Source organism: Macaca nemestrina, chromosome 4 (genome assembly GCF_043159975.1).
Source record: "Macaca nemestrina isolate mMacNem1 chromosome 4, mMacNem.hap1, whole genome shotgun sequence".
Classification (NCBI taxonomy): Eukaryota; Metazoa; Chordata; class Mammalia; order Primates; family Cercopithecidae; genus Macaca; species Macaca nemestrina.
Genome location: NC_092128.1, coordinates 103,495,197 through 103,513,569, shown reverse-complemented (window position 1 = coordinate 103,513,569; position 18,373 = coordinate 103,495,197). Strand labels below are relative to the sequence as shown.

Genomic DNA, 18,373 nt, shown 5'->3' with positions numbered 1-18,373 from the left:
TACAGGCATGAGCCACCACATCCCACCGTCAAAAAATTTCTCAGTCTGGTGTCAAAATATGTAATGAACCTGAATTCACATAAACAGGTGGATATAAAAAGTAAAATGAATTTTCACTGCTTTATAAGCTCTAAGACACAAATTGGGAAAAGAAAAAAAAAATCTTATATTGGGAATACCAATTCTTTTAAATTGTGAGGCTAAGACAGACATGAAGTGAAACACAAATCACATTCCACTTTCCCCTTGAACTATGTATTCATCTCTTGAAACTACTTGCTATTGGCTGGGAGCAGTGGCTCACGCCTGTAATCCCAACACTTTGGGAGGCTGAGGTGGGTGGATCACGTGGTTAGGAGATGGAGACCATCCTGGTTAACACAGTGAAACCCTGTCTCTACTAAAAAATACAAAAAGGAATTAGCCGGGCATGGTGGTGGGCACCTGTAGTCCCAGCTACTTGGGAGGCTGAGGCAGGAGAATGGCGTGAACCCCGGAGGCGGAGCTTGCGGTGAGCTGAGATCACGCCACTGCACTCCAGCATGGGAGACAGAGCAAGACTCCATCTCAAAAAAAAAAAAAAAAAGAAAGAAAGAAAGAAAGAAACTACTTGCTCTTGCAACAAGTAGCAATAAATTAACCTAACAATGTCACAGGACACTATAACCCATACCTTATAGTTTAACAGTGTATAGCTAATCACTAATCAATGTTAATTTTGTAAGCCAGTGAGAATTCCTGACAACTTTGTATCGCCTACCACCTGCCCCCACCTTTTTACTTTCAAAAATCCTCTTATGGCTGGTTATGGTGGCTTCCACCTGTAATCCCAGGCTGAAGCAGGAGGATAGTTTGAGGCCAGGAGTTTGAGGCCAGCAAAATAGGGAGACTCCATCTCTACAAAATATTAAAAAATTAGCCAGGCATGGTGGCACACACCTATGGTCCCAGCTACATGGGAGACTGAGGCAGGAGAATCGCTTGAGCCCAGGAGGTTTGAGACTGCAGTGAGCCATGATCACACCATTGCACTCCAGCCTGGACAACAGAGCAAGACCTTGTCTCAAAAAAAAAAAAAAAAAAAAAAATTCCACTTTTAAGTGCTGCTAATTAGAGTGCATAGTCAGGACAACTTGAATCTATGCTCCCAGGCTGCAATCCTCAAGCCTGGCCCAAATAAACTCTCTACTTATATTAATTTTGCCTCAGCTTCTTTCTTTTAGGTGAACATAATTATCAAGAAGAGATGACTAGAATGCAGCCCGGGAGCTGGTACTGGGGGAGGCTGTCAGATTATTGAACTGCACATTTGTTACTTTCCCTACCCAGCATCCCCTCTCTTTCTCTCTGTCTCTGTCTCTCTGTCTCTTTCTCTCTGTGTTTAAGTAATAGCACATTGATTTTGGTTTCCAGAACTACCCCTTCCCCACTGTCAGTCTACATGACTGGGGTAAAGCTGATTCCACCCCTGGTAATTATGGCAGGCATGTAACCTAGGCTTGGCCAGAGTGATGCAGGATTTTTCTCAGTCATTTTGCCAGCCAGGGTCCTCCAACTGGTGCAACCTCCACCTGGGCCTTGCTCAGCCATGCTACCTGCTGCAGGAGGTGCCCTGCCTACTCAGTCTGCCTGGGCCAAGTCTAGCTTGTGCATTGGCTCAGCCTATGGCTGGGCCAGGTGTGTCCCAGCTCTCCTGTGTTATAGCATGTACATGCATTCAGCGGTTCCTAAGCTCCTGTCCCATGTCCGAGAAGAATGAGGATACACTGACAATTGAAGGGTGAGGAGGGTGGAGAAGAACTTTATTGAGCAATGGAATAACTCTCAGTGGAGAGGGGATGCAGAGGTGGTCTCCCACACACCCCCCCACCCTGTCAGTTGGTTTCGCTCTCAGTGTGGCTGAGTCTGGGGCTTTTATGTGCTCAGAATAGGGAAGTGCATGCTGATTGGCTTGTGAGTATGCAAAGAAAGGCTAAAGCAAAGGCACCCCTCAAAGGTGGGTATGGCAGTGTAGAAAACCAATTAGGAAAGGGTAGGCATATGTAAAATAGGTGAAGGGTGGGGAATCAATCAGAGGAAAGCATGTCAAATGGGAAGACGGATTCTCAATCTGGTCCATGGATTTGACCTGTAGCTTGGCTTTCAGGTTTTAAACTGTCTTCAGCATGAAGGTGGGGTTTCTCCAGGGACCTGCCCCTATCTGCCTAGGCATTTGTCTGCCTGCTGCCGCTATAAAGAGCACTGCATCTCTCTGACCACAGGGATTTTTTCTTTCTTCAGAGCTGCATGATGCTTGCTGAGTCAATGAGTATAACACATGGAAGTTTTTTGGAACTAAGATTTCTTTCAGTGGAGGCTGCTAAACTGGTGGCCATCTATGCCTTCTAGTGTCCATCTTTGCCACCACCATGAGAGAACCTACATGAAAATAAATCAATACAAAGGAAGGTGAAGCTGAGAGAGGGAGAAAGTGCTGACTGTATAATTTCAGCACCTAGATACAGGCATTCCTGAAGCTTCACCCCTGGACATTTCACATATGTGAGCCAATAAATTCCTTTTGTTTCCCTTAAAACAGTTTGATTTGGATTTTAGTTCATTGTTATTTTCAAAAGAGCCTTGACTAATAGTTGCTTCAGTGGAAATATTGATCCCTGGGTCTTCTTGGTGAGAAAATAAATCATGTTGTTATATATCTAACATGGCAAATATGTGAATCATTCAAAACTCTTTCAATTGCAAGTGAGAGAAACCTGACTCAATTGGTTTCAGCACAAAATTATATCTTAACATTTTTAGACTACTTGCTTGCTGACTCTAAGCTCACTGGTTGTGCCTGGACAATTTCTTTCTTTTCTTTTACCCTAAAGGGATTAAATAAAAGGGTTCATGTCTATAATCCCAGCACTTTGGGAGGCTGAGGTAGGAGGACTGCTTGAGCCCAGGAATTCAAAGCTAGAACGAGCTGTGATCATGCCCCTGCACTCCAGCCTTAGCATAGCTAAAATTAATGTCTAATTGAACACCTTTTTAAGAAATATAAAAAGAGGGCCAGATGCTGTGGCTCATGCCTGTAATCCCAGCACTTTGGGATGCCGAGGTAGGCAGATCAATTGAGGTCAGGAGTTCAAGACCAGCCTAGCCAACATGGCAAAACCCCATCTCTATTTAAAATACAAAAATTAGCCAGGAATGGTAGTGTGTGCTTGTAGTACCAGCTACTCAAGAGGCTGAAGCATGAGAACCACTTGAACCTGGGAGACAGAGGTTGCAGTGAGCTGAGATTGTGCCACTGTACTCCAGCCTGGGTGACAGAGTGAGACTCTGTCTCAAAAAAAAAAGGCCAGGCATGGTGGCTCCCTATTTTGCTGGCCTCAAACTCCTGGCCTCAAACAATCCTCCTGCCTCAGCCTCCCAAAGTACTGGGATTACAGATGGAAGCCACCATAACCAGCCAAAAGTGACATCTGTGATGCCAGCACATGGGAGGCCGAGGCAGGCAGATAACCTGAGGTCAGGAGTTCAAGATCAGCCTGGTCAACATGGTGAAATCCTGTCTCTACTGAAAACACAAAAATTAGCCAGTTGTGGTGGTACGCGTCTATAATCCCAGCTGAGGCAGGAGAATCACTTGAACCTGGGAGGCAGAGACTGAAGTAAGCCAAGATCATGCCACTGCACTCCAGCCTGGGCAACAGAGTGAGACTCCATCTCAAAAAGGAAACAAACAACAACAACAACAAAAAAAACCCAAACAACAACAACAACACCACCACCGTGTCATTTTCCTGCATTGGTATTCTTTCTGTCTGACACTCCAGAAGCTTTTTTTTTTTTCTTTTTAATTAATTAAAGCTTAATTTGCCTGAAGAAGCCAGAGAAGTTTCTCACTGGTTCAAAAATAATTATGTATATGGAAGTTTAAAAAGACACTTATGTGACCAGGCATGGTGGCTCATGTAATTCCATTGCTTTGGGCGACCAAGGTAGGAGGATCACCGGAGGTCAGGAGTTTGAGACAAGTCTGGGCAACATAGTGAGATCCCTGTCTACAACAACAACAGTAAAGACACTTATGCAATGGTGTTGCTGTTCAGTGATACTGTCTCCACTAAATCTGTGGTCTGTATATGAGTGCATGTGAGATGGATTTCTGCATACCTCAAACAACAAAGAAACATGGCACAGAAGATGGGAAAACGTAATAGAGAATGCTGTTGGTGTATACTGAATCATAAAAGAATTTCAGAAAGAGTGGCGCTTCATAGAAAATGAATGTGAACATATTCTCCAAGAAGAACCATGTTCTAAAAGGGGAAAAAAGCAACTATTTATCTTGATGCAAGTCTTCAAATAATCATAAAATTGGCCAGCTCTTATGGACTATCTCCATGCAATTGCCCATGATCTATCCCTGTAATACACTGTAATTCCACTTACTCAGGAGGCAGGAGGACTGCTTGAGGATCGGCCTGGGCAACATAGTGAGACTTCATTTCTAACAACAACAATAACAACAAAAAATTAAATTAAAAGAGAAGGAAAAGTGAAGAGAGCCTAAGGGACCAATGGGACATTATCAAGTGAACCAATTTATGCATTGTGGGAGTCCAGGAATGAGGAAAGAAACAGAAAGGGGCACAGAGACTATTTAAATAAATAATGGCCTAAACTTCTCAAATTTGATGAAATGTGTGAATATAAAAATCCAAGAATTTCAACAAATTCCAATTAAGATGAACTCAAAAGAGATTCACAACAAGACACATTACAGTCAAACTTTTGAAAGACAAAGAAAAAGAGGGTATCTTTAAAGCAGCAAGAGAGAAGCAACTCATCTGACAAGGGATCCATAATTAGATTATGTGTAGATTTCTCATCAGAGACTTTATAGGTCAGAAGGCATATGGCTGATATATTCAAATTGCTAAAAGGAAAAACCATCAATCATATGTCCTATATCGAGCAAGACTGTCCTTCAAAAATTAGGGACAAATTCAGACATTTCAAGATAAACAAAAGTCAAAGACGTTTATTACCACTAGACAAGCCCTGAAAGAAAGGCTCAAGGGAGTTTCACAGGCTGAAATAAAAGAACACTAGGCTAGTCACTGTGGCTCATGCTTGTATTCCCAGCACTTTGGGAGGCCAAAGCAGGTGAATCACTTGAGGTCAGCAGTTCAAGAACAGCCTGGCCAATATGGTGAAACCCCATCTCTACTACAAATACAAAAATTAGCCAGGTGTGGTGGCATATGCCTGTAATTCCAGCTACTCGGGAGGCTGAGGCACAAGAATCGCTTGAACCCTGGGGGTGGAGGTTGCAGTGAGCCAAGATTGAGCCACTGCACTCCAGACTGGGTGATACAGCGAGATTTTCTCAGAAAAACAAGACAAAAATAAATTTTAAAAAAGAAGAAATGAAAGAACACTAGACAGTAAGTAGAAGCTATATGAAGAAATAAAGATCTCAATAAAGATAAATAATCAGGTAATTATAAAACCTTGTATTGTAACAATGGTTTGTAACTGTAGTTATTTTCTTTCTTTCTTTCTTTCTTTCTTTCTTTCTTTCTTTCTTTCTTTCTTTCTTTCTTTCTTTCTTTCTTTCTTTCTTTTGTTTTAGATGGAGTTTCACTCTTGTTGCAAAGGCTGGAGTGCGATGGCACAATCTTGGCTCACTGCAACCTCCACCTCCCAGGTTCAAGTGATTCTCCTACCTCAGCCTCCCAAGTGGCTGGGAATTACAGGCACGTGCCACCACACCCAGCTAATTTTTTGCATTAGTAGTAGAGATGGGGTTTCTCCATGTGGGTCAGGCTGGTCTCGAACTCCTGACCTCAGGTGATCTGCCTGCCTCGGCCTCCCAAAGTGCTGGGCTTACAGGCGTGAGCCATTTTAGCAAGTCTCTAAAGATAAATAAAAAATAAAATCTACCACCAAAGAAAAGCTCTGGACATAATTGCTTCACTGACAAAATCTACCAAACATTTAAAGAACTAACACCAATTCTTTTCAACCTTTTCCAAAAAAATTAAAGAGAAGGGAAAATTTCCTAACTCATTTTGAGGCTAGCATTACCCTAATACGAAGCTAGACAAAGACATTGTAAGAAAACTACACCCCCAAATCACTTATTAACATTAATGCAAAAATTCTCAACAAAATGGTAGGGAAACAAGTTGAATATCTTATTAACAGGGTAATGCACTATGACCAAATGGAATTTATTCCTGGAATGCAAGGATGGTTTAACACACACAAATCAATAAATTTAATATGCCACATTAACCTACTTGCACCTACTTGCTGCAAAACAAGTAAGAGGCCCAGGGAAGGTGTCCCTTTAGATTCCATATGAATTTTAGGATTGGCTTTTCTATTTCTGCAAAAAAAAAAAGTCAGTGGGATTTTGCCAGGGATTGCACTGAATGTGTAGATCACTGTAAGGGTGGTAATAACACTTAAGTTTAAGATTAAAGACATTCTTATTAAGGGTTTAGCTCATTGACTAGTACATAACAAGTGCTGTGTATGGTAGCTTTTATTTTCATCTCCACAACATATACCTTGCTAAATACAATATACATTGACTATGCTTTAAGCATGGATCATATGACCTGAAAATTGGAGAATTTACATGCAGAGTATTGCTTTCTTCCAAAAATGGCTGAATCGTATTACTATGTAATGAGCAGCTCCCATGTGTCTTGTCACTGGGGACCTACAAACATGACTTGCACAAGACCCCTTGCCCCGGTCGGAGACCTCAAAGGGGCAGGGAGGTGGGTGTGGCCCGGGCGGGAACCCTGAGGCTCCGGGAAGCTCCCCCAGGCTCCCACCCAGGGCTCCGCCCCGCCTCGGCTCCAGCCGCCGCTAGGGGGCGCTCCCCGCCCACCGGCAGCAGGGGGCTAGCGGCTGGGCTCTGTGGCTCTGCGCACTGACTTGGGGCCGGCCGCTGGGAAGCGAGGATTTGGCGGCCGAGGCCGGGACTTCGGGTCCCCTCCCGGGCGAGTCGCGGGGCGGGGGCGGGAAGGGGCGCCGCGCGGGGGAAGTGCCCTTTTGGTCGCAGCCAGAGCCGCGCCGCGGGTGCCGCGATGTCGTCCCAGCCGGGGCGCGAGGATGAGGGGGCGGGGGGCGCGTGGCGGCCGCGGGAGCCGCCGGATCAGGAGCTGCAGCGGGCCCGGGAGCAGAAGCGGCGGTGGCACGGCGCGCAGCAGCTGCAGCAGCTCAAGCACCTGGAGTCCTTGTGAGTCTCTAGCCGCTGTCTGAGCCGCAGTCCGCGCGTCGCCCGTCTTCAAAATTAGGGACAAATTGGGAACAGGGGCGCCGGGCGCCGTGGTGGGCGCTGGGCCGGGTCTTCCAAGCCCCCAGGAGCAGGCAGGGCTGCGGGCCTGTGAGGAACGTGGTGTTTGCGACGGGACTTCTAGTCCTCACTGGGTGGGGAGCGAGGCCCGCCCGGCCACGGAGGGGCCCTGGAGGCCGCGGCGCAGGTGGGCTGAGGCCTGGACCCGGGGAGGCGGCAACGGTTTGCGCTCCTCGCCCCCGCTTTGGTGTGGGCGTCGCCTCTTTTGGGGGAGTCAAGCATTTGTGGACCGAACAGGCAAGTTCAGCCCAGCACGCTGCCCCCACGATCCACCCGAGTTCCCTGGGCCACTGTGACGTGGAGAAACCCCGTTCTTTTCATCCTCTGCTATGGAGAAGGGACGAGGACACGGGTCCTGCAGTGGCGAGGCCGGGAAGAAGAGAGAATGGGCGGCGGGGACTGGCCACGGCGATGCCAGGTAGAACAAAGGCGGAATTGTTCTCTCCAGGTTGGAGGGATTTTTTTTTTTTTTTTTTTTTTTTTTTTACCGGGGTCCTGGGTGGGCATCCAGGGAGCCACCACCACCAATTCCGCTCGGCACCACGCGGAATTCGGGCCCTGACTTGGGAGGCCCTGCGCTCCCCTGGCTCCAGTTCAAGGAGGGTCCAGATGACCCGGGAGAGTGTGGTGTCAAGAAGATTCAAATGTAAAGGAGGGAAATATGGCTTCCTTCTATCCTTCTAGGTTCTTTAGCTGACAGATTAAATTGTCGTAAGACAATTAACAGGAGAAAAACTCTTTTTTTTTTTTTTTTTTTTTTTTTTGAGACGGAGTCTCGCTCTGTCGCCCAGGCTGGAGTGCAGTGGCCGGATCTCAGCTCACTGCAAGCTCCGCCTCCCGGGTTTATGCCATTCTCCTGCCTCAGTCTCCCCGAGTAGCTGGGACTACAGACGCCCTCCACCTCGCCCGGCTAGTTTTTTGTACTTTTTAGTAGAGACGGGGAGAAAAACTCTTTTCACATACCCATGCACTGGAGGGCCACAAAAATGGGAGACTGAAAGAAGGGCGTGGGCCTTTTGGGGCGTGGTGGAGACAAATTATGGAAGGGTCAAAATGTATGATGAATAAAGGTTGCTTTGTAAGGCTCTCAGGTGATGAAAGCTGTCTCCAGGCAGCTGTCTGTCTGATACAGATACGTTTACTCATGGAAATTTCCTTTAAAGATGTAAATTTCTCTTTACAAAACGGGAGCAGTTGCCGGCGAGGTGAAGTTTTCCTGTGTTGGCTGGTTCTCAGTTTCTTTTAGCTCAGAGTCATCAATATGTCGGGGTGGCATATTTTGGTGCCAATTAATTTGAACTTTTTCATATATTTGGTAATGAAATATGACATGCTGTAACGCATATAAACATAGACATACAAACAGAAGCAGATCTTTTATCTTTTATAAGATTCTTCACTAGCCAGTTTTCTAATAGTCTGTGCCCACTTTAGATGATCGTCTAAAGTGATCATCCACTAAGATCGTCCACTTAGTGATCGTCCACTTTAGACTATCAGTCTCTTGATTATCTGTTCCACTACACTAAGTAATTAGTAACTAGGCAACCCTAAGTTTGCACTTTCAAAAGCCTATTAAACAAAATAACAAATAAAAAAACTAATAACAAAATTTAAAAATTTACATCTAAAAGACACAGAACTTGTACCTAAACAGAATTATTTGCTGAGACAAAGAAAGGCATAGGTTAAAAACTGGTTAAGATAAAATTACCAGGAAAAGTATTTTAAACAGAGGTACCGTACCGTTTGTTATGTAAACTTTAAGCCAATGTCTTCCCCATCCTGAAATTTTCTAGTGGTTTAGGTCCACCAAGGGAGATGCCCTTACAAATGGAACTTTTTTTTTTTTAATAGATGTAGATTTCTTTTTTTTTTTCTTTTTCGTTCCTTCTTTCTTTCTTTTTTTTTTTTTTTTTTGAGACAGAGCCTTTCCGTTACCCAGGCTGCAGTGCAGTGACACGATCTTGACTCACTGAAACCTCCGCCTCCCAGGTGCAAATGATTCTCCTGCCTCAGCCTCCCAAGTAGCTGGGGTTACTTACAGGTGTGCGCCACCACACCCAGCTAATTTTTTTGTATTTTTAGTAGAGATGGGGTTTCACTATGTTGGCCAGGCTGACCTCAAACTCCTGACCTCAGCTGATCCACCCACCTTGGCCTCCCAAAGTGCTGGGATTACAGGCTTGAGCCACCGTGCGCGGCCATAGATTTCTTTTATACAGAGCTTCAGGCTGGGCGCCCGTGGCTCACGCCCTTAATCCCAGCACTTTGGGAGGCTGAGGTGGGCAGATCACTTGAGGTCGGGAGCTCGAGACCAGCCTGGCCAACATGACAAAACCTTGTCTCTACTAAAAATATAAAAGTTAGACAGGCTTGGTGACGCTCGCCTGTAATCCCAGCTACTGAGTAGGCTGAGGCACAAGAATCGCTTGAACCCAGAGGCGGAGGTTGCATTGAGTCCAGGAGTGGTCTGCACTCCAACCTGGGCGACAGAGCAAGCCTTTTTTTTTTTATTTTTTTATTTTTTTGGAAAGAGTTTCAAAGTAGCCAGCTAAATGTCAGGAAATTGCGTTTTGTCAACTGATTTAGTTTGATAGATTGTTTCTTCGTCCTTTTTTTTTTCCTTTTTTTTTTTGAGGCAGAGTCTCCCTCTTTCGCCCAGGCTAGAGTGCAGTGGTGCTCTCTCAGCTCACTGCAACTTCTGCCTACCCGGTTCAAGAGATTCTCTGCCGGGCACGGTGGCTCACGCCTGTAATCCCAGCACATTGGGAGGCTGAGGTGGGCGGATTACGAGGTCAGGAGATCAAGACCATCCTGGCTAACACGGTGAAATCCCATCTCTCTAAAAATACAAAAAACTAGCCGGGCATGGTGGTGAGCACCTGTAGTCCCAGCTACTCTGGAGACTGAGGCAGGAGAATGGCGTGAACCCGGGAGGCCGAGCTTGCAGTGAGCCGAGATGGCGTCCCTGCAGTCTGGGAGACAGAGCGATACTGTCTCAAAAAAAAAAAAAAAAAAAAAGAGTTTCTCGTGCCTCAGCCTCCTGAGTAGCTGAGATTACAGGCGCCTGCTACCACACCCAGATAGTTTTTGTATTTTTAGTAGAGTGTTTCGCCAAGCTGGCCAGGCTGGTCTCGAACTCCCAGCCTCAAGTGATCTGCCTGTCTCAGCCTCCCAAAGTGCTGGTATTACAGACATGAGCCAGATAGATTGTTTCTTAATGAGATTACTGACTTCAGGATGGAGCCTCTTAGTGAATAGGGCAGTGAAAGAAGTTGCAGTTGTCAGGGCCTAATATTTAAATATGTGAAAAGCAGGCAGAGCTGAAAGGCAGAACATTCAGATCTTTAAAAATCAAGGATCCTACTTTTACATTGAATCCCAGGTCCCCAAGAAGAGGGAAATACCACCGAACCGGTGTGAATTCTTTCCACAGTTTTCCTCAATACAAGGATGTTTCACAGAGGCTGGTGGGTGACCTGACTCCATCAGTCCGCTCTGCAATCAGCCCCCCTCCCACAGGAGTCTTCAAGTGTTCAGAGCACGCCTTTTTAAACAGGGAAAGAAACAAGTTGCCTCCTTCAGTAATGACCATTCACTGCAACAGCTGTCAGCCACTTCTAAAACTGCAGCTTTTGCCAGTGACTTGCCAGCCATCGCATATGCAAATGTCAAGTTCTCCCCTGCAATGCAAAGTAATACGTCATACTCCAAAAGCCAAAGAGATCCAGAAACTCTGTGCAAAATAGAGCCGAGCCATAGACCTGAGAGAAGCCTACTCATGACTCTTAGATTCCATGAGAAAGACTGAAGACCCCAAAAAAGGGTGGGCATGGCCCCTTTTTCCATGTCCTCCAGGGGTCTCAGGAGTGCCAGAAGTCTCCTATGTGTTACCAAAGATGGCAAAAGGGAGAAGGAGCAGAAGTGTAAGGAAATGGAAGGAGTTAAGTATTAGGCCAGTTTGGGAGAGTTTCAGCTTTCTAAAAGGCCAATGAAATTTTACATTTTTCTCCACCAAAATCATGCCAACAAGGTAGGAAGCAAACAGTGGCCTCCAGCATTTTTTTAAGGGGGTTTCAGTTGACTGAAAAATATTATCAGGAATAGGATCGAAAAGAGAAAAAGCAGAAAGACCTTTTTTTAGTTTTCAAAAAAAAAAAAAATTATAGCCTGAATATCAGCCTTTAATTAAGCAGCTGACTGTGACCAGAGAGCTTTTCTTTATTATTATTTTTTTTTTTCTGAGACAGAGTCTCACTTTGTCACCCAGGCTGGAGCGCAGTGGCACGATTTCGGCTCACTACAACCTCCGCCTCCCAGGTTCAAGTGATTCTCCTGCCTCAGACTCCAGAATAGCTGGGATTACAGGCGTGTGCCACCACGGCCGGCTAATTTTTGTATTTTTAGTAGAGATGGCGTTTCATCGTGTTGGTCAGGCTGGTCTTGAACTCCTGACCTCGTGATCCACCTGCTTCAGCCTCCCAAAGTACTGGGATTACAGGCATGAGCCACTGCACCCGGCCAACCACAGAGCTCTTTAAAAAAATTTTTTTGTGTCTCTTACGATCAGATTTCAGCCAGGACAAACAGAAAGGAGATCTCCCATTTAATTTGTCTGATTCTAAACCCAGCTTTTCCCAATTGTGCAGAAAATTGAATTACTTTAGGCATTTTAAAAGACCCCCAATATTGGCCATCATAATTTGGGGTCCTCTCGAGTCATGTGGGCCAATGTGTGCAAATACTTATAAGATGAAACTAAGCGGGTGTTGCACATAAAACCAGCCGGTGTCTCCGAGGGAGGCTGCCTCCATGGGGAGTCCTCAGACCTGGATGATTTGTTACCCATAATTTAGAGATCTGAATCATTCATGACTCTGGGCAGTGTTTTGGGCCTAAATGTGCCACTTGTGAGTGTATCACTTCAGTGTGTCACCACCGAGTCAGGTCTCCTCTCTTACGTGCCTCAGAAACTCTGAATCCCCTGAGGGTCACAGAGGGCTCACAAATGCAAGATGACCAGCCTTTACGCATACTCACTGGCAGAGTGAGAGGGTACAGAGATTCTCACAGAGGAAAGAAACCCTGTAAGGCCACTGAATGTTATGGACAAAGTCCTGGCACTTCGCCAAGTCTCTAATTATTTAGGGTTCCCTAATGGGCCAGAGGGAGCGAATGCCTTTGAGTGCCTTTAATCTTCAGAGGGAAGTATTCACGATCATAAATTAGGAAAAGCAACTCCAAGAGAGGTTGGTCCAGGGTGAAACAAGCACAATTTCCATAATGAAAGGTCACAATGCAACAAGACTGTGGCCCCAAACCAAAGCAAATTAAACATCCTGATCCCCTAACTTAGGAAAGTCAGAGATAGGAGTTCATGCTGAGTGCCACTTTCAGAGAGAAACACTGTGTGGTGGTGGAGGGAGGGAGCTATTCTCCCGACTATGCCAGATATTTTGACCCAAAGAAAAAAACTGAAGCTAAATTAAGTATAGAGTTCATTTGGTCCAAGTTTGAGGGCTACCACCCAGGAGTGTATATTCTGGACAACTTAAATTGATACTCCCAGCTTGCAGTCCTCAAATTTGGCTCAAATAAGCTCTCTACTGACATTAATTTTGCCTTCTGCTTTTTCTGTGGGTTGACATAAGTGTGATGTTCACTCAGTCAACAGTTTGTTTCTGTCACAGGCACCTTTTGTTACCTATGCTATATGGGTCATGTAAGGAAAGGTCCTCGAGTTGAAATCCTTCATAATCAGAATTCTGGGAGACTGGATACAAAATGCATTTTATTTTTGGTGGAGTCTGGCCTACTTTTTGGTGGCCCAAGAGCTGAATGACTTTTCACCTTAACAGGGCAGTGGTTGCAGGATAGAGACCCTGTGTTGTGGGCATCCACATTACTGGGCATTTCAGCCCTTTCAAGTCACCAGGTGGTGCTCTTGGTCTCCTACGCAAGACAGATGTTTAAAGATCTTTCTCTAGCCTAACTGCAGGCAGGGTCTGGCCCTGCCCGACGCTCAGTATATTTAGCTGTAGGATGCCACACAGTGGTTAATACCATGTGTTTATTTTGTAGCTCCTAGACAGCAGAGAGATTATAACCTACTTTTGCAAATGATAAAATGGAACCTCACCAGCTAAGTAATATAGATCTATAAACTAGCAAAACCAGATGTTTACTTCTGCTATGGTTTGAATGTGTCCTTGAAGTTGATGTATTGGAGAGCTGGGCATAGTGGCTCATGCCTGTAATCCCAGCACTTTGAGAGGCCTGGGTGGGCGGATTGCTTGAGCCCAAGAGTTTGAGACCAGCCTGGCCAACATATTGAGACCTCATCTCTACAATAAAAATAAAGATTATCTGGGTATGGTAGTGTGCACCTGTAGTCCCAGCTATTCTGTAGGCTGAGGTAGAAGGATCACTTGAGCCTGAGAGGTTGAGGCTGCAATGAACTGTGATCAGGCCTGCACTTCAGACTGGGCAACAGAGTGAAACTCTTGTCTCAAAAAGTTCATTTATTGAAATTTAATACCCAATGTAACAGTGTTGAGAGATAGGACTTTTAAGATGTGATTATGTCAGGAGGGCTCTGCCCTTTTTTTGTTTGTTTGTTTTTTGAGGTAAAGTCTCACTCTCTCGCCAGACTGGAGTGCAGTGGCGTGATCTCGGCTCACTGCAACTTCCGCCTCCCAGGTTCAAGCGATTCTCCTGCCTCAGCCTCCTGAGTAGCTGGGACTACAGGTGCATGCCACCACGCCCAGCTAATTTTTGTATTTTTAGTAGAGACAGGGTTTCACCATGTTGACTAGGATGGTCTCAATCTCTTGACCTAGAGAGCCACCCGCCTCAGCCTCCCAAAGTCATGGGATTACAGGTGTGAGCCCCCACACCCAGCCAGCTCTGCCCTTAATAGGCACTCTTATCTCAAGAGTAGATTAATTATTGCTGGAGTGGGTTACTGATAAAAACATGAGTTTGTCCTCCACCACCACCCATGCTGTCTCTTGCTCTTCTGCCTTCTCCTATGGAATGATGAAGCAAAGAAATCCCCTGCCAGATGCTGGCCCCTTGACCTTGGACTTTCTAGCCTCCAGAACTGTAAGAAATAAATCTCCGTTCCTTGTAAATTGCCCAGTCTCAGGTATTCTGTTATATCAGCATAAAATGAACTAAGATTCTCAGAGCACTGGGATTTTCTAGTTTCAGAGATTTACAACTGACTGGACGGACTCTCAATATGTTTCCTTTGGCTAGTTCAGAGACTTGTTTGCTTTTAAATCAAATGTTATTCATTCCAAAGTAATACGTCATGTAATTTAAACTGTTTAATCAAATAGTATCGGGGGAACCCCACCCCCAATATTTAACGTGGGTTCTTTTCTATTTCCCTAAGTGTCTTGGCTGGTTTGAGAAATAAAGGGAAAGAGTACAAAAGAGAGAAATTTTAAAACTGGATGTCCGAGGGAGACATCACATGTCAGCAGGTTCCGTGATGCTCCCCGAGCCATAAAACCAGCAAGTTTTTATTAGTGATTTTCAAAAGGAGAGCGAGTGTACAAATAGGGTGTGGGTCACAGAGATCACATGCTTCACAAGGTAATAAAATATCAGAAAGCAAATGGAGGCAGGGTGAGATCACAGGACCACAGGATGGGGCGAAATTAAAATTGCTAATGAAGTTTCAGGCACGCATTGTCATTGATAACATCTTATCAGGAGACAGGGTTTGAGAGCAGACAACCTGTCTGACCAAAATTTATTAGGCGGGAATTTCCTCGTCCTAATAAGCCTGAGAGTGCTACAGGAGACCAGGGCCTTATTTCATCCCTTTGGCTTCGACAGTAAAAGACAGCTGCCTCCAAGAGGGCCATTCATAGACCTACCCTCAGGGGCGCATTCTCTTTCTCAGGGATGTTCCTTGCCGAGAAAAAGAATTCAGCGATATTTCTCCTATTTGCTTTTGAAAGAAGAGAAATATGGCTCTGTTCCACCTGGCTCACTGGCAGTCAGAGTCCAAGGCCATCTCTCTTGTTCCCTGAACATTGCTGTTATCCTGTTCTTTTTCCAAGTTGCCCAGATTTCATATTGTTCAAGCACACATGCTCTACAATTAATTTGTGTAGTTAATGCAATCATCACAGGGTCCTGAGGTGACATACATCCTCCTCAGCTTACGAAGATGATGGGATTAAGAGATTAAAGACAGGCATAGGAAATCACAAGGGTATTGATTGGGGAAGTGATAAGTGTCCATGCAATCTTCATAATTTATGTTCAGACATTGCTGTAAAGAGAGGCATAAGAAATTATAAAAGTATTAATTTGGGGAACTAATAAATGTCCATGAAATCTTCACAATTTATGTTCTTCTGCCATGGCTTCAGCTGGTCCCTCCGTTCAGGGTCCCTGACTTCCTGCAACAGAATAGTACCAAAGGCTTTTTTTTTTCTTGACCCAAGTGAACTCACAATGAAAGGCTAATTTAAAAAAACTGTGGTTTGAAGGCCGGGCGTGGTGGCTCATGCCTGTAATCCCAGCACTTTGGGAGGCCGAGGTGGGCGGATCACGAGGTCAGGAGATCAAGACCATCCTGGCTAACATGGTGAAACCCTGTCTCTACTAAAAGTACAAAAAATTAGCCAGGCGTGGTGGCGGGCGCCTGTAGTCCCAGCTACTCGGGAGGCTGAGGCAGAAGAATGGCGTGAACCCAGGAGGTGGAGCTTGCAGTGAGCCAAGATCATGCCACTGCACTCTAGCCTGGGCAACAGTGCAAGACTCTGTCTCCAAAAAAAAAAAAAAAAATTGTGGTTTGAGACCCCAGTTACCCTGTATATTCTCTGCACCCCTCTCCCCCATCAAGACTTCTGTGAGGAAACTCTTAGTTTTTTCATCTGGAAAGTAACTGCTTATTTTATTATTATTATTATTGTTTTGAGACAGAGTCTCGCTCTGTCACCCAGGCTGGAGTGCAGTGGTGCAATCTCGGCTTACTGCAAGCTCCGCCTCCCGGGTTCACGCTATTCTTCTGCCTCAGCCTCCCAAGTAGCTGAGACTACAGGCACCCACCACCACGCCTGGCTAATTTTTTGTATTTTTAGTAGAGATAGGTTTTCACCATGTTAGCCAGGATGGTCTTGATCTCCTGACCTTGTGATCTGCCCGCCTCAGCCTCCCAAAGTGCTGGGATTACAGGCATGAGCCACCATGCCTGGCCGTAACTGTTTATTTTAAAATCATGTTTCTTGCCTTTCTTTCTTTCCCTCCCTCCCTCCCTCTTCTTCCCTTCCTTCCTCCCTCCCTCCCTCCCTTCCTCCTTTCCTCCCTGGTTTTTTGAAAGAGGGTTTAGCTGTGTTGCCCATGCTGGTTTTGGACTTAAGGATTCCTCCTACCTTGGCCTCCCAAAGTGCTAGGATTGCAGGCATGAGCCCCCCTGCCCAGCCTTATATTGCCTTTTTTGATTCCATAATGGACATTACCTATTTAAGGGGAAAATTTTTTTTCCTTCTACTCTTCTAAGGTCCAGGGTCCCTGTAACAGAAGGTTAATAATAATAATAATAAACATTGCCGGGCACAGTGGCTCACGCCTGTACTCCCAGCACTTTGGGAGACTGAGGCAGGTGGATCGCCTGAGGTCAGGAGTTTGAGACCAGCCTGACCAACATGGAGAAACCCTGTCTCTACTAAAAATACAAAATTACCTGGGCCTGGTGGCACATGCCTGTAATCCCAGCCACTCAAGAGGCTGAGGCGGGAGAATCGCTTGAACCTGGCAGACGGAAGGTTCAGGCGGAAAAAAACAAGCAGAAGTTTATTACCATGTATATGTTCTATATACATGGGAGTTACCCAGTGGAATGAAAAATCTCAAAGAAGTGGTTTTGGATTCAGGCTTAAACACCATGTTCAGCTAAATCAAAGAAAGATATGGGGGAACTGAGCTATGGTATAGTGACCAAGAAAAGTATAATAAAGTTAAGGTTTGTTATGTAGGTTTGTGTCTGTGCTCTCTCCATTGTTAGCATTCTCTTGTGATTGAGAGACATTTTTCTCTTTCTTGTATAGAAAGGGTCTCACTTGTGGCCAGGCGCGGTGGCTCATGCCTGCAATCCCAGCACTTTGAGAGGCTGTGGCAAGCAGATCATGAGGTCAGGAGTTCGAGACCAGCCTGAGCAACATGCTGAAACCCCATCTCTACTAAAAACAAAAAAAATTATCCGGGCGTGGTAGCATGTACCTGTAATCCCAGCTACTCAGGAGACTGAGGCAGGAGAATCGCTTGAACTGGGAGGCAGAGGTTGCAATGAGCAGAGATCAAGCCACTGCACTCCAGCCTGGGTGACAGAGAGAGACCCCATCTTAAAAAAAAAAAAAAAAAAAGGATCTCACCTGAAATGGAGATTTCCTTTATCGATGAACATTTCTCTTACAAAAGGGTGACTTCTGCTGTCTTTTCAGAGTTTCCCCTGTGTCTGCTGTTTTTCAAAATGATCCTTAGCCAAAAAGGTGTACTTTGAGGTAGCATATTCTGGTCTCTACAGCTATTCAACTGAGGACAGAGTAGGTAAGATTTTAGTTGTTTTACTACCCTTGTCTCCATCCTTCCTATGTAGCCATATTATAATAATTTTTGCTAAATTAGTAGTTAATATTAGCATAAGTATTACTATGCAATGTCATTCACTTTTGCATCAAATAGTAGTGGCCTATGATTTATTTTGTATTTTTAAAGTAGTTAATAAGAGCCTGAGTTTTTTTCATTTGCTTAATTTTTTTTTTTTTTTTTTTTTTTTTTTTTTGAGATGGAGTCTTGCTCTGTCGCCCAGGATGGAGTGCAGTGGTGTGACCTCAGCTCACTGCAACCTCTATGTCACGGGTACAAGTGATTCTCCAGCCTCAGCCTCCCTGGTAGCTGGGACTACAGGTGTGTGCCACCATACCCAGCTAATTTTTGTATTTTTAGTAAAGATGGGGTTTCACCATGTTGGCCAGGCTTGTC

The 18,373-nt window shown here is 45.1% G+C and overlaps 1 protein-coding gene across 1 annotated transcript in view; it reads left to right on the top strand.

Annotated features, from left to right (window-relative positions):
- The first annotated feature begins 7,097 nt into the window (after nucleotides 1-7,097).
- The window catches only part of LOC105475854 (uncharacterized), a 32,698-nt gene continuing 21,422 nt past the window's right edge, over nucleotides 7,098-18,373 (top strand). The window contains exons 1-2 of the mRNA XM_071094137.1: nucleotides 7,098-7,181; nucleotides 7,262-7,784. Of these exons, the coding sequence (XP_070950238.1) occupies nucleotides 7,098-7,181; nucleotides 7,262-7,784 (607 nt within the window). The remainder of the gene's footprint in view (nucleotides 7,182-7,261; nucleotides 7,785-18,373) is intronic.